This window comes from Mustela lutreola, chromosome 17 (assembly GCF_030435805.1).
Source record: "Mustela lutreola isolate mMusLut2 chromosome 17, mMusLut2.pri, whole genome shotgun sequence".
In the NCBI taxonomy this organism is placed as follows: Eukaryota; Metazoa; Chordata; class Mammalia; order Carnivora; family Mustelidae; genus Mustela; species Mustela lutreola.
The window spans coordinates 47,652,434-47,667,497 of NC_081306.1; the positions used below are offsets into that span (position 1 = coordinate 47,652,434).

Here is a 15,064-nt window from a genome sequence, read left to right on the forward strand (position 1 = left end):
AAGGCAGTGTGGGATCCTGGGAGAGAACGCGTGCTGGAGAAGCTCCTAGATTCCTGTGAGGTCTCCGGGTTAGTTAATAGGATTGGACCAATGTTAACTCCCTGGATTACGTAATTATGGTACAATTATGTAATAGATTAACTCTAGGATAAGCTGAATTTCAGGCCTACGGGAACTCACTGTTTTATATTTGCAACTCTTTGTAAGTCTGAAATGGCTCTGACATTACAAATATTTTTTTAATGTTTTTAGAAGGCTGGTTGGCGGGAGTTGTTGGTGGAGAGGTCAAGCGAAGGTACGAGGGCGGTGGAGTGATGCTCCAGTCCCTGCCTAAACCCGCAGATGGCGCCGCTGCCGCTGAGATTGGACGTGAACGTTTGGGGGGAGGATGCCTTGAGTTCTGTCTGGGGCACTGTGGGTGCAGGCTGAGGGACGGGCCTTGGGAGGCCCCGCAGTGATGTCCTCCAGGCAGCCGAACTTTCCAACCAGGTGCTGAGGACAGAGCGGCAGAGGCAGATGGGGCTTCGGGGTATGTGCCAAGGGAGAGAGCAGTGACCCCAGGACAGACCCTAGTGTGGCTCCGCCCTTCATGCTGCCCAGGGGTCCCGCGGGCTAGACCGCGCTGCGCGCTCGATACGGTTCCAGACGTGGTGAGAGGATTCTCTGTGGAGGTGGAGAGGAGCGGATGGGAGCGGATGCCGGGGGAGAAGGGAGGTGAGGAGGTGCTGACGTGGCGGGGAGAACTTTCTGGAAGGCGAGACCAGGTGGAAAGGCAGAGGAGGGTGAGCTGGAGGCACCCTCGGAGCAGAGTGAGGGAGTGAGAGGGGGTTACTTATATTTCTAAGATGTTAGAGGAAAATGTGAAGAAGGCTGAGGGTCCGCGCTCCGAAAGCAGACTTTCTGCCGTCTCCCGTCAGCCATGGCTGCGGCAACACTGAATTTCCTCGGGTCAGATTATGGTAAACAGAAGCAGAAATGTAGACTTTGTTTTTTCAGAGAGAAATCTGTGCATTCGCCCCAAACAGAAATCGACTGACCTGCCAGCCTGGGCTTCCCCTCCGGAGAACCACAATTTCTAGCTCCCCTGCCAGGGCTGGCAATGCTGAGGGCCCTAAATTCTAGCGAACGGTGTTCTTCAGGGAATCTCGGGGAAGGGCTCTCTTCGACGGGGGGCGCTGTAGCCCGTGGGGGGCCACTGACGAGCGTTTGATGTGGAATGAAACGTGCACAAAGGGGGTCCTGGCTGCTGGCAGGGAAAGCACTAGATGCTTTGACTGGACCCGTGTGGTGGCTGTGGGGTGAGTCCACGCTGGACACAGCCTGGCCCGAGCTTCAGGATACGCCTGTGGGCTCAGGTGGGGGGTGGGGATGGGCAGCATGACAGCGACCAGTCTGGCTGGAGAGGTGCACAACACGAGGGAGACGCCACTGCGCCAGGAGTTTGGGCTTCTAGAATCGAGAGAAGAAACTTTAGTCTCTCCAGCAGGAAGGTAAAAAGAGGAAGTGCCCTGACTTTTGTAGGGCCGTTATCCCTGGATATATTACATTACCTGAAGGACCAGACCCAGAACAAGGCTTGGAGTGGATCTAATGACCTTTGGTTATGCTAGAAACCCAGACTGACTCTCAGAGGTTGGTGTCATTTCGGAAGACCTTCCTATCCACGCTCACGCGTGAACATCAACACCGGGCTCACCTCTGACTCCCTGCCAAGGCGCTAAGTTCCCGAGCGGTTGAGGTTCATCGAGGCTGGCTTCCAGCCGATGGTGGGCCTGGGGTTCGTCTGGGAACGTGCCAGGAGCAGAGAACAGGCAGAGCTCGTCAGCCTCCGCTGCAGAAGCGTGAAGGAAGGACCGCGCGTCCAAGATGGGGGGCCAAGAGAGCTCAGGACCCTGGGGGCATCAGCGGGACACAGGAGCGGCTTTAGAGATGTGAAGCGGAGTCCCAGGAGCCCCACCGAAGGTCCGGTTCCCCCAGGCATCTGGCCAGCTCCAGGCAAGGGCACGCAAGAGCCGGATCAAACCAGAGAAGTGAAGTGGAGGGTGGGGGAGGAAAGAGCGGGAGCACTGCAGGGGCCAGAGCCAGGCTCCCCTGCATCAGGAGTCCAGCTCAAGGTCGCCGGCAGACCCGGCCCAAAAGAACCCCGTGGGGCAGGCAGCCACCGGTAGGGACTCAGCTGCCCAGCAGTGTTGCTGGAGCACTTGAGGCAACCCTTGGACCAAGGGCTCTGGCACAGAACAGGGAGCCCGGAGTGGCTGGGAACAGGGAAGGAGATGGGGCCGGGAAACGCTGGCCACACGAGGCCCCATGGGAGCCCCGCTGGGAAGAAAAGAAGTCTGGTGAATTAGAAACCCCGGCCGAGTTCTCAACTTGAGCATGAGGTCAGGGAAAAGAAGAGAAACAAATACACAGGCCTTCCTATGTGCGTGTCCCCTTCTCACTTACCGGATTCCATAACTACCCTGGGAAGTAAATCGTAAAATTATCCCCAGTTTGAAGAATGAAGCCTCAGAGCCCCATGGGGCTCAAGCAACTGGCCCTGGGTTATAAAACTATTAAGTGGCAGAGCTTGGATTTCTTAAACAGGCTCCAGAGTGCAAGTCTTTAACCGTGTGATAGACGGCCCCTTTGATGACACAGCACCGAGCCAGGAACAGTGTTTCAATGGGCAAAAATGAGAAGGTGAGACAGACTTCATTCAGATCTTGCTAGAAAGGGAGCCAAGCGTTTGCGGCGTTTCCACGCTGCGCCCGACACAGTCCTGCCTTCCTGTTTCACATGTGGAGACAAGAAGGAAATTAATCTCTTCGTGGAAAAATGGGATCTTTGCTTCTCTGACCAGTTAGCAGTCAGGGTGAGCTTTGGAGGCAGGCTTGGGAATTTGCCTGGGAACTGGAGCGGGCTCTCCCGCTCAGCACCCCCTCTCCCACGGGACTCTTCTGGCCCTCATCCTGGTATCGCTCCCACCCCTAGGGCCACTCGCCAAGAGCTCCCAGCTGTCTCCACAGAGTTCTGGGGTCCAGACCCTGCCACCCGCCCCCACCTCCACTGGCAATGCCCTGAATCCATCCACTTTTCGACAGTCTGTGCAGGTAAATCAACCCAAGGTTTTGTGGTGTAAATATGTTTCCCCACTAATTTTCAGTAGCACTGCATTTTCTGGAAATACAGTATTTTTATCCAGCATGAGGAGTCATAATGGGGGAAGAGAGGAGACTGAGGAGGAAGGCCCTGGGAACTGGCTCATCCCCTAGGAACTGACTCTCTGCAAAAAACGTCTCTGATTCCATAGCCTGCCTTCTAAGCTTCCAGATATATTTTAAAATCAAATTTACTGAAGTACAAGGTCAGTACAGCAAACAGCATCTGCTCAAGGGTACAATATGATGAATTTTGACAGGGTACATACTTGCAGATCTCCCTCCCCAATCAAAACACGCATTTCCATTTCCCCCAAAGATTTCTCCTGCCCCAGGCAGCCCCTTTCTCCACTTCCAGCTCCGTCACAGCCACCATGTGTCCACTTGGAGATGCAGTTGGAGACATTTCCTGTATCGCTTGGGATCAGGCATGCTCTGAGAAAGTCTGTTTGTTTTGAAGAATATACATATGCATGTGTAATCACCAGAAATCACTCCTTCAGCCAAGCAGCAAACAAAGAAATTCACCCCAAAGCAGGTTCCAATCAATGGAACCTCATCTCTCCGTGTCCTGAGTAAAAGCAGGGTAAAATGCATTTTTTCATTTAGCAGTGGTTTTCTACACTGACTAAGCCTGATTCCGAAGAGTTGAGAAGGACCCTTAATCTGAAAGCAATTGCAAGCCATGTTTTTATTGACAATTCGATGGGTTTTGCTGTGTCCCAGAGTCATTCCACAATCATTTGGCTGTGTTTTGTTTATTTGGCTATAACCTGCATAGTTTAGTTTTCCCTCAAGGCTGTTAAATGTGGGTTAATAGTTGTGTGTGCCTCTTAGATCATCTCAAATAGAAAATTCTTCTTTTCTGCTAAATGAGAATTAATCGTATTTGAGCTCAGAGCTTTTTTTCCCCCCCTAATGCATTAGGGTTGTGGTTAATGACATTCATTTCTCCTCTTGGGCCCAGCAGCCAAACCTAGAATAATCCCATTCCATTCAGAAGGCATTTATAGAGTATTTGCTTTTTGCAAGATTCTTTCTCACTCCCTACGCTGTATAAGAATATCCTGAAACAGCAGCAGTGACAACAACAACAAAACCTTCCACAAGGAGAGTCACAGAATACATAAGTGTGTACATTGAAAGAGACCACCTCTGGAAGGGGGGTCTTTGTGTAACCACGGGAGACAGGGTAAGAGTCAGTGGAGATATATTCCACACAGTCTTCCTGCTGGCTGTTTTTGAGAAACCTCAAGCCATCTGTCAGAAACCAAGAGTGTAAGCTGGAGACCTAGAGTCGAAGATCATGACCCAAAAAAAAAAAAAAAAAAAAAGTTTATTCTTAAAACAAGAGCAGTTGAAGGTTGAAGCCAGGAATGATGTGATTTGAACCTGCAGGATTAAGAAGGCGAGATAAAAAGTAGGAAGGCCTAGAGGTGAGGACAAGTTACAAATCTCCTGCAGCAGCTCACCTGGAAGATTGGGAGGAAATATGTGTGAGAGGCATAGGGAAGCAGGAACCAGAAGACTTGCAACTTTATGGGTGGGGGAGAGGGAAGGGGGAAGGTGACCAAGTTTGTAAACCTTGAGCCTCGGAAGAGATCAGGAGTACGAATGTATAACGAGGAACTGGTATTCCATTGGCCACAACTGGAAAAGTGAGGGTTGACAAGTTTCAAGCAGTTTTCAGCCCAGAGGAGGGAGCTTCTGACAGTAGAGCAGATTAGATACTTTGAAGGGTCGTCTGCCTGCGGCATAACTAGATTCTAGGTCAACTACAACTAATACCGTTTTAAACACATGCTAGATGCACAAGAAGAAACTGTATCTGTTAGCTTCTGCTGCATAACAAATCACCCCCAAGGCATTTTCAGATAAACAGAATATGGGAGGGTTTAGCACGACAGATAACCACCAAGGGAACTTCTAAAGAATGTACTTCAAGAAGAAGGAAAATAACCCCAGAAGACTATCTTGGGGAAAGAATGAATTATAAACAAAGAAATTTATAAATGTGTAAGTAAATCCAAAGAAATGTTTCTTACATAATAAGAATAACATCTAATTTGGGGCAGCGAAATATAACCAAAGGCTGAATGGTAAAAAGGAGGTGACTGGATTTAGTGTCCTAATGTCCTTGAATTTTATTGGTGGAGGCAGACATTAGGATACTGAATAATCTGCTAAGTTGTTAATTGTTGAATTTTGAAAGTAGCCAGTAAAATAATAGCAATGAAGTAGAATTCCCAAATCTGTAGAGGAGAACTATGAAACATTCCAGAAAACAAAAACAATAAAAAAAATCAAACTGAACCAATCCAAACTAAGGCCAATAAAGGAGAAAAAGGAAACGGAGAAGACTGGGCACATAGACAGTGCCAAGAAGGAAAATAGAAATAAGTCCGTTTAGATCATTAAGTGCAATAAAAACAAATCGATCAAACATTGTGGCTAAGAAAACATAGATTGTCACTCAAAAGTTTTTTACAATCCAGTGTAAGTGAAGCCTGAATGGAATCTGCTACTGGGTTGGGAATGTGGCGGGTCAGAGGAAGCGGCAAGTAAAGGATGAAGCCAAAGTGCCTGGCCCGAGCGGCTGGAAGGATGATGCTGTGAGGACCAAGATGGAGCCGAAGTTGGATGAGTATGGAGGGGAGGACTGGTACCCAGGGCAGCAGGAATTCAGTTTTGATCTGTAACTCTGAAATGGTTACTAGACCTCCAAGTGGTATATCCAGTGGTGAGTTGGATATACAAATCCGGAATTGAGGAGAAGTTTGGTTTGGAGATAGAAACTTGGCATAGTTAGCCAAGTCAGCATAGAGATGTTACCGGAAGCCCCCAGAATGGCAGGCTTTCCAGGAGAGAGGGTACAGAGAGAAGAGATGGTTTCACCAGCACCCTGCAAAGCATCTGGCCCCAAATCGGTGGCCCATATAGAGACTAAGAAGAAAGTATTGAGGTGGATAGAATGAATGGGTCCTGTTGGCCTTGCAGAGAGCAGTGTCGGTGAAAGTGGTGGTAGAAAGCACGAAGGAAGGAGACCATGGAAAACCAAAGACAAAACAAGGAGATCATGAGAGCTGTGGCTGGAGATTTCTGGGCAGAGATCTGGTTATGTTTGTAGCTTGGAAGAAATGAAGAAGAAGGGAGAAATGATGACTTACGGTACCTATGGAGTGAGGAGAACACAATGTTGAAAGAAGTGAAAAATGAACGGAGACAGGTTTTGAGGGGTAGGGAAGGTAACTTGTCAGCAACGTGGGAGGCAAGATTCCCCAGGGCAGTGAGGGTCCGGGACACCAAGCTAGGGATTAGGATGAACGGTGCATTTTAAAAATCTAGACCCTGCTGTGGGCGGGAAGGGCGTTGGTTGGCAGAGTCACAGGAGACAAGTGAAAAGATGAGAGACTTGGGGTGAGGTCCAGGCACCGTCGGAATATTGGTCTGCAGTGGGTACGGGCCACTGGCACCTGGCCCTGACCCTGGGGAAGCAGGAACCAAGGGAACTTGCAGCCCCTCCTGGTCTGAGTGACCATGCGGTACCAGGAGGCAGCTCATGGTTTACAGAAATGTCTTAAAGATACTATCTTTAAGTATCTTGCACTACCAGTGGATGTTCTGAAAAAGAAACTAAGAGAACAATACCATTTACAGTAGAATCCAAAAAGAGAAAATACTTGAGAATAAACCTAACTGAGGAAAAATACACTGAAAGCTACAAAACATTGTTGAAACAAATGAAAGACCTAAGTAAAAAAATACATCCAATGTTCCTTGATCAGAAGACTTACTGCTGTTGTGGAAGTCCTGCCTGAGTTGATCTGCAGATGCAGTGCAGTACCTATCAAAATTCCAACTGCCTTTTTTTGCAGAAATGGAAAAGATAATCCTAAAATTCATATGAAAATGCAGGGACAGAGTAGCCAGAATGACACTGAAAAAGAACAGAGTTAGAAGACTCATATTTTCCAGTTCTTAGACCTACTACAAAGCTGTACTAATCAAGACAATGTAGTGCTCTCAGAGGGGTAGGTACATGGGTCAGTGGAATAGAATTCAGATTCCAGAAATAAATCCCACATTTATAGTCAATTAGTTTTTTTATTAGCAATTTTTAAAAAGGATGAGAAGACAATTTGATAGGGAAACAGTCTTTTCAACAAACAGTCTTGGGACAACAAATAACCACATGAAAAAGAAAGAACTTGTATGTACACTTTACATCACATATGAAAATTAACTCAAAGTGGATCAAAGATCCAAATGGAAGAGCTCAAACTCTAAAATTCTTAGAAGACATAGGTGTAAATCTTTATGACCTTGGATTTGGCAGTGGTTTCTTAGATAATGACATCAAAAGCATAAGTAAAGAAAAAATCAATAAGGTGAACTTCATCAAAATTAAAAACTTTTGTACTTCAAAGCATACTCTCAAGAAAGTGAAAGAACAACCCTCAGAATGGGGGAAAATATCTCCACTCAAAATAGACCAGAAAAAGGTCTCGCGTGCAGAATATGTAAAGAACTCTTATGACTCAGCAGTAAAAAGACAATTTACCCAATTGAAGAATGGGCAAAAGACCTGACTGGACATCTCTCCAAAGATCCACAAGTGGCCGACAAGCCCATAAAGAGATGCTCAACATCAGTAGTTATTAAGGAAACGCAAATCAAAACCACAATGAGTTACCACTTAACACCCAGTCAATGGCTAGCATGTTCCTAAAAAGAAAGACAGACAGAGGAGAAAGCCACAGGAACAAGAGTTTACGGGGCTGTGGCCGAGCTGGGACGCTGGCCCGTGCCGGGGGCAGCTGCAGACGGTGCAGCTGCTTGGAGAGCTTGGCGACTCCTCCGGAAGTTAGGCACACATTCACCATGTGACCCAGCAACCAGCAGTTCCACTTCTCGACACAGCGCTAAGAGAGCTGAAAGCACAGGTTCCTCGGAAACCTACGCATGAATGATCATGGCGGCATGATTCGTAATAGCCCCAAAGTGGAAAAAACCCAAATAGCCATCACTTAGTGGATTCCCAGAACGGTCTAGCGGAGGTGAGGCACTCCCGCACCCCCTGAGAGTGAGACGCCGAAGCATAGGGATCATTGACACCGAGGGCTTGAGGGACAGTGCAGGGGTGAGGGAAGGAAGACTTAGAGAAGACACCGAGGGATGGAGAGAAGTGCACGGAGTCTGGGAAGGCTGAAGCTCGAACCTTCTGGAAGGCCAGTAAGGAGTCAGCTGGAGCCAAGCCGTAGGCAGGAAAGCCTGCTGCACATGCAGAGGCCAGGGAGCAGAGGCCCGTAAGGAAGGGATACCGGGGACGGGGAGCTGAGGAGGGGGACCAGACAGCGGTCGGGAGACACCGCGGAGACTCGCGATCCAGGACCGGCAGCACAAGGACGGGGACGGGGTTGGCACAAGATCCGAGCTCGCACCACCCTCCTGCCTCGTGGGGGAGAGGCGGTGGACATCGGTTGCTGTAACCTGAGCCCCCCATCCTTTCAGACCACAGCGCCCTTCCCCTGACCTTGCCCCCTTGGCCAGGCCAGCGGGACCCGTGCATGTGTTTTTGGCTTGAGAAAGCGCCTTCCCCCAGAACGGAAGGCCTGCAGGGCCTCCCCACCCTCCTCGGAAAGTTGGAGGGCTGGGGTCTCATCCTTCACCCAGAGACCTCAGAAAGGAGGGCCCCTAACTCCCAGTGGCATTTAGCGTCGCTCTTTAAACATCTGGGTCACAGATATGCTCAGTTAATTAATGTTCTTAGCGCTGTTCATTTGCCTGCTGGATAATAGATTGATTCATAATTTCAATAAGCAGCTGTGTCTGTCTTTCCCCTGAACATAAAGGCAGCTCGCTGTCATTCACCACTTTGCATTCGGTGAGTCTGAGCATATTCAGAGAGACATTGTCTGGGGAGGGGTGAGGAGGGCTGCAGACTTTCGTCTCGTGTCGCCTCTGACAGTCCCTCTGATTTGGAACTAATTTGGGTTTAAAGCGCATGTTAACCGCATCTCTCTCAAGGGCACTTAAACTCCCTGTCCCTTGTTTCAGCGGGGAGAGGTGGGCCCCCCTTCGGGGATCAAAGCAGAGGATTTCTGAGTGGTTTTCATCAGCAGTGAGAACCTCCGCAGAAAACTCGGGCCCTGGAGAAGAGGCACTGCCGGACCAGAGCTTCCTTCTGGCTCCGTTCCTGGCCAGAAATGCCCAGGCTCTTGGGAGAAGCCCGGGATTGTGTAGGAAGAGTCCCGTCGGCTGGGCAGCTGCTGGGCCAGCGTCCCTCGGGTCCCAAGGAGGGAGGCCAGGACCCAGCCAGGGGACCAGATGTCCTCAAACCTGAGTTTCTTCATCTTTAAAACGGGAGAGTAATGGAAGCGTATCTCAGAGAGTTGCTGCAAAAAGTACATTCTTTATTCTCTTTATGATGCTTAGAAATAATGCAGAGTGTGTCTTTAATACATGCAAGCTGGTGGGGTGCCTGGGGGCTCAGTGGGTTAAGGCTGTGCCTTCGGCTCAGGTCATGATCTCACGGTCCTGGGATCGAGCCCAGGGTCCAGGTCCAGGATCAAGCGTTGGGCTCTCTGCTTAGCACGGAGCCTGCTTCCCCCTGTCTCTCTGCCTGCCTCTCTGCCTACTTGTGATCTCTCTTTCTCTGGCAAATAAATAAATAAATCTTTTTAAAAAATACATGCAAGCTGGTAATTTTATTTTTTAATTTATTCCGCACCAGCTGTATATTAATAATCTTCCTACCCTGCTACCTCGCAGCATGTAAGAGCAAAAATGAGAGATGTACCTTCTTTCTCCTTGCCTTCACCAGCCTGCACCGGAGTTATCAGTGGGAACACAGCCCCGTGCTCGTGTTCTCAGAAACTGGTTCCCAGGCAGGTCGCACAGAGAACTCTTCAAAACATGCTTGTGGAGCTTAAATAAACAGACGTCGTCACGTCTTTTAAATGATGTCGCTCCCCACATTTATAACGTGCTCATCCGCAAACATGTTTTGAGCATTTGGTCTGTGATTTTCTCTGAGCGAGGAATGAAATTAATTAGACACAGTCCCTGCCCCTAAAAGAGTGTGGAAGACGGATGAATGTACTTGCTCCAAGGCTGGAATATAGAATTTTAGACAACACAGACAGGCAGGAGGGAGGCCACTAGAGTAGCTTGGGTCCTGCTGTGGGAAGGCTTGGGAGGCAGCACCATCTCCGTATCAGTTAGCTCTTGCTGCGTGACAACTAGCCCCCCCTAAACCTACTGGCATAAAGCAATGTGCATTCACTGTGCATCGTCCAGATGTGCTGGATGGGTCTGTGACCCGGACTGGGCTCGGCTGATTCCAGGAGCTGATTTCCCTACAGCTCCTGGCAGCCGGCCGGTCCGCTGAGGGCTGCCTAGTCTCGGACAACCTCGTCCACTTATCTGACGGTTGGCTCTTGGCTGGGCCATCCAGAGCCGACTGCCACGGGGCCAGCAGGACTCCCAGAGCAAGAGGTAGAAGCACGCCAGGCTAAAGGCGAGTCCATCCTCGCTTCTGCTGTGTTGCGTGGGTCTAAGTAAGTCACCAGCACTCACGGGATGGGGAAACCGGCTTCACCTCTTGAAGGACATGGCTTCGAAAGTCGTACTGCCCGGGGTGTATGGAAGGAAGAGGGAAGGCTGTGGCTTTTTTTTAAAGAAAGGTTTTATTTATTTATTTGAGTGGGGTGGGGGTAGCAAGCAGAAGTGGGGGGAGGGGCAGAGGGAGAAGGAGAGAGAGAGTTTCAAGCAGATGCCGTCTAAGTGCGGAGCCTGCCGTGGGGCTCGAGCCTGCGACCCTGACACCATGGCCTGAGCCAAGACCAAGAGTCGGACGCTTGACCGACTGGGCCAGCCCCGTGCCCCGGGTGTGGCTGTTTTTGCGATCTCCCACAATCCCCCAGCATCCGTCGGGGCGCGTGGAGCAGAATCAAGCACCCGTGTTGTGTGGCGCACGTGGGACCCTTCCGCTTTCTTGTCATTCTAAATGATGTTGTGTTCCCAGTTCGGGTTTTCACCTGGGGATAGATTTCTGAAAGTGGATTTTTTGGGTCAAAAGAGAAAAAAAATCTAAAGCACACAAAGTATCTATTTTGAAATCCCCTTTTCGAAAGCAAATTAACCCCACTGCCGCCCATTTTATGCCAACCTTGACAAAACGAGAATTTTGTTTCCCAATGTGGTATCACCTTGCCGTTTTGGTGTATTTATTTTAACGCTTGTTAGGTGCGATGCCTTTTAATATGTCTGTTTCCTTTTCAGCGACCCGCTTCTTTGGGAGTTTACAGCAGGGCAGGATTGATCAATTAGTCCCAATTTACAAACAGGTGGAAATGCAGACTCAGGTTAAGGGACTTACTCGGGGTGGCTCCCGCGGGGAGCAGACCTGAGCTTTAGAAATCCGAAGTCCTGCTCTTTTATTTACTCCTGCTCCCTCATGTTGAAACACTGACGGAGAACATGCTTAGAAAGAAACCCGCCTGGGCCCGGGGATGCGGCTCCCAGACTTAGCGAGCCAGGAGGCCCCCTGAGCAGGGCTCCTCTGTGACCCGGGGCCGTGGCAGCCAGGACCGCGGCCGTGGCGGGTGAGCCCTGCAGACCCGAGTCACCGCCCCCTGCCCTCTCCTCTCTCCCCAGCTCGCCCGCTACACCAAGGAGGGCTTCCTGCACTTGGGCGCCCTGGGGACCACCACGCTCCTCCCTGACACCCGCTGCCTGGTGGACAACTCCAAGAGTCGGCTGCCCCAGCTCCTCGACTGTGACAAAGTCAAGAGCAGCCTGTACAAGCGCTGGAACTTCGTCCAGGTGAGCGCCCCAGGGAAAGGCGGCCCCCCAGAGCACCCAGGGGCCGCTGCAGGCCCCAGGGGAGCGACTTCCCCAAGGTCTCCAGCCCAGGGCCAGCCTCATGAACCCAAGGCACGTCTAGGGGAGTCCGTGGAGGAGGGGGATAGCGTGTGGGACACCCTGCGGCAGCACCAGGCAGGCTGGGAGCCGACCGATCTCGGGGAGGGGAGAGTGCGGCGAGTTTTCTGAAATCCTCTGAGTAGTCAGGAGGATGGGGAAAGTCAGAGCTCAGGTCTCCCCGGAAATCCCACTCTCAGACACCAGCCCCCGTGGGGGCTTGACACCGGGTTCAGCCACTCAGTCTTGGTGAAGCTGACACCTTTTCTGATCTGGGGTTTCTGGAGGAGGCTCCAGTGGTCCGTTTCCCTGTGCAAAGAGTTTTGGTGGGACGGCTCCCTGGGAGAGGCCCTGCGCCGGGCACTGCAGTGTTAAACCTCTCTCTCTGTCTTTCTCTCCGTCCACGTCTCTCTCTCTGTCTCTCTGTCTCTCTGTCTTATTCTCTGTCTCTCCATCTCCGTCTGTCTCTGTCTCTCCTTGTCTCTGTCTCTCTCTCTCTCTGTCTCTCTTATTCTCTGTCTCTCCATCTCCGTCTGTCTCTGTCTCTCCTTGTCTCTGTCTCTCTCTGTCTCTCTGTCTGTCTCTCTCTCTGTCTCTCCATCTCCGTCTGTCTCTGTCTCTCCTTGTCTCACCCAGAATGGCGCCATCATGAACAAGGGCACAGGGCGTTGTCTCGAGGTGGAGAACCGGGGCGTGGCTGGCATTGACCTCATCCTCCGCAGCTGCACGGGACAGAGGTGGACAATTAAAAACACGATCAAGTAGCGGGGAGTGGCAGGGGCCCCCAGAGCCCGGCCCCCGGGACGGGGTCTGCCCGTCTTCTGGACCGGCCGTGCGGGTGGACAGACAGCAGGAAGCTGGCAGGTGCTCAGCGGGCCTCCCGGGGCTTCTCCAGGGCAGCACGGGGGCCCCAGAGGGAGACGTGGTGTCCCCCCTTCGGCACTCAGCTGCCGGGAGGCCCGCGCTCCCTGGAAGAGCCCCGACCCCTCCTCTGGGAAGCCGGGAGCCGCGTCTTCTGCTGCCCGGGCGTGGCCCGCGTACCGTGGCACGAAACCCCCACGTCCTCCGCGATCTCTTCCAGCCGCCCTCCGGCCTGGGACGGGCAGGGCCCCTCCTCCTCCTCATCCCTCTCTCGCAGCAGCTTCTGAACACTGCCCCAGCCCTCAGCAGAGCGGGGCCCGTGCTCAGCCGCCTCCTGTCTTCCCTCCTCGGAGGGGACCCCGGGGTCCCAGCACTCCGTGTCCCTCAACCTTGCTTCTGCCCAGATGCCCACTTTGAGGCAGCCTCTACCCCAACCTTTCCCCCAGGCGGACGGCCCTGGCCTTTCCTGGACCCGCCCGAAGAAGGCCTGGGAGGAATGAATGGTCCCACGGTCACCCAGTGGGGCCCTAAGCTCCCGTGTCCCTGGGCCAGCGGCTCTGCTAGGTCTGCAGGGAGCCAGCAACACCGAGAGGCTGAGCACAGAGGGAGGTCGTGGCTGGGAGGGGGTCTCCAGGGCTGGCGCCGGGCCAGGGGCAGCTCTGCCCTCCCGGGGACCAGGGAGCCCTGACCCGCCTGGAGCTTAAGGACTGAAGCCAACACAGCAAGGGGCGAGGGGCAGGGGGCGGGCTCGGGACCCCGGGGTGCTCCGTGTCCATCGCGTGTCACCCCGCGCTCTGCTGGCTGGGGGCCGAGAAGGCAGCCGACTCCTCCCCGAAGAGTAATCATTTCTGCGGTTGCCCTCCGGTTGGGGTGCCCTTACACATCGGAGGTAATGTACGGATGCGTGTGCACGCCTGCGAGCACGTGTGCCGGTGTGACGCGTGATGGCAGGGGCTGTGCACGAGTGTGTCTGGGCGTGAGCCTGCAGTGTGTGCAGAGCGGGCGTCCGTGCCTGGCCGTGGGCGTTTCGCTTCGGGGCTCTCCTGGATCGGGACGAGGCTGCTGGAAGCCGGGTTGGGGCGGGGGTCAGCCACGGCTCTCTGGCCTGGAGGACACCCCCAGCCTTGCCTCATGTGGAGCCCCAGATGGAAGGCTGTCCCTTTTGCCAGTTCCCCCTCTGTCCCTCATCCTGTCCCCAGAGGCCAAGCCCAGCCCAGAACCAAATCCTGTAGTCGCCCAGTTGGGGTTCACTGTGTCTCCTTTGGTGGCATCTTCTTGGTGATTGCGCCCTGCCCGTTCCTCCCTTGTGAAATAAACACATGTGAGCACTTCCCAGAGCAGCCTTGTTTGCTTCTTGGTCCTTCCAGAACCCGGGGCTCAGGGGGAGGTCCTGGAACATGGCGGAGGGCTCCTTTGGTTTGAGGGTTTGGTCTTACTGTAAGCAGCAGTCCTCGGAGCAGAGGCAGACACAAAGCCGACCTCCACTTGGACTCAATGTTTCCCCAAAGTGGGATGGAATTTAGCATTTGGCATTCACTTACTGATGCCCTGGGGCGCCCAGTGTGGGGGAATCAGGCTGGTGCCAGAAGCTGAAGAGAGGAGGAGGGTGACCCATCTGCATCGCCCTGATCAACCTGCTCCTGATGCCGTGAAGCCCCCAGACCCCTCTCAAAATCACGGTGTCTCTGGCGGAAGCACCTGCCCCCTGTTCTCATGGAGATGTGGGTCCTGAAAGGTGCCGGAGCTCCGTCAAGGAAATGGGTATGGTCAGAGGTCCCTTCAGCTAGGACAGCACCTCCCTGTGAGGAGGCAGAGAAGGCATCTCGTTGGGGCCACACAGACACACATGCCGGTTTCCTTCGGGGTTCTGTGAGAACCGGGGTCCCTGAGCACGTGATAGAAAGTGCTGCCGTTCGGTAATAAGGAGCTCATCAGACTTTAAGAACGGCGTCTCGGGGTCACCGTGAGGTGAAAAGCGCCAAGGCCAGCCGGTTCCCAGCGGGGTCCAGGGAGACACTGAGGGAGTATCACAATACCACGCCGTGCGGTGGAGTCCGGCCCTGACGGCTCCGACCCCCCACACCCCCCGTGTGGGTCTCGAAGGGAAAACCGGAAGAAGGCCGCAGCCTGTTTCGCCGGAG

The 15,064-nt window shown here is 52.6% G+C and overlaps 1 protein-coding gene across 3 annotated transcripts in view; it reads left to right on the forward strand.

Annotated features, from left to right (window-relative positions):
• The window catches only part of GALNT17 (polypeptide N-acetylgalactosaminyltransferase 17), a 419,539-nt gene extending 405,279 nt beyond the window's left edge, over window positions 1-14,260 (forward strand). For all 3 annotated transcript variants that reach the window (XM_059154782.1, XM_059154780.1, XM_059154781.1), the window contains 2 exons: window positions 11,799-11,966; window positions 12,699-14,260. In XM_059154782.1, coding sequence (XP_059010765.1) covers window positions 11,799-11,966; window positions 12,699-12,827 — 297 coding nt within the window. In that variant the 3' untranslated portion in view covers window positions 12,828-14,260. The remainder of the gene's footprint in view (window positions 1-11,798; window positions 11,967-12,698) is intronic.
• Window positions 14,261-15,064: the final 804 nt, after the last annotated feature.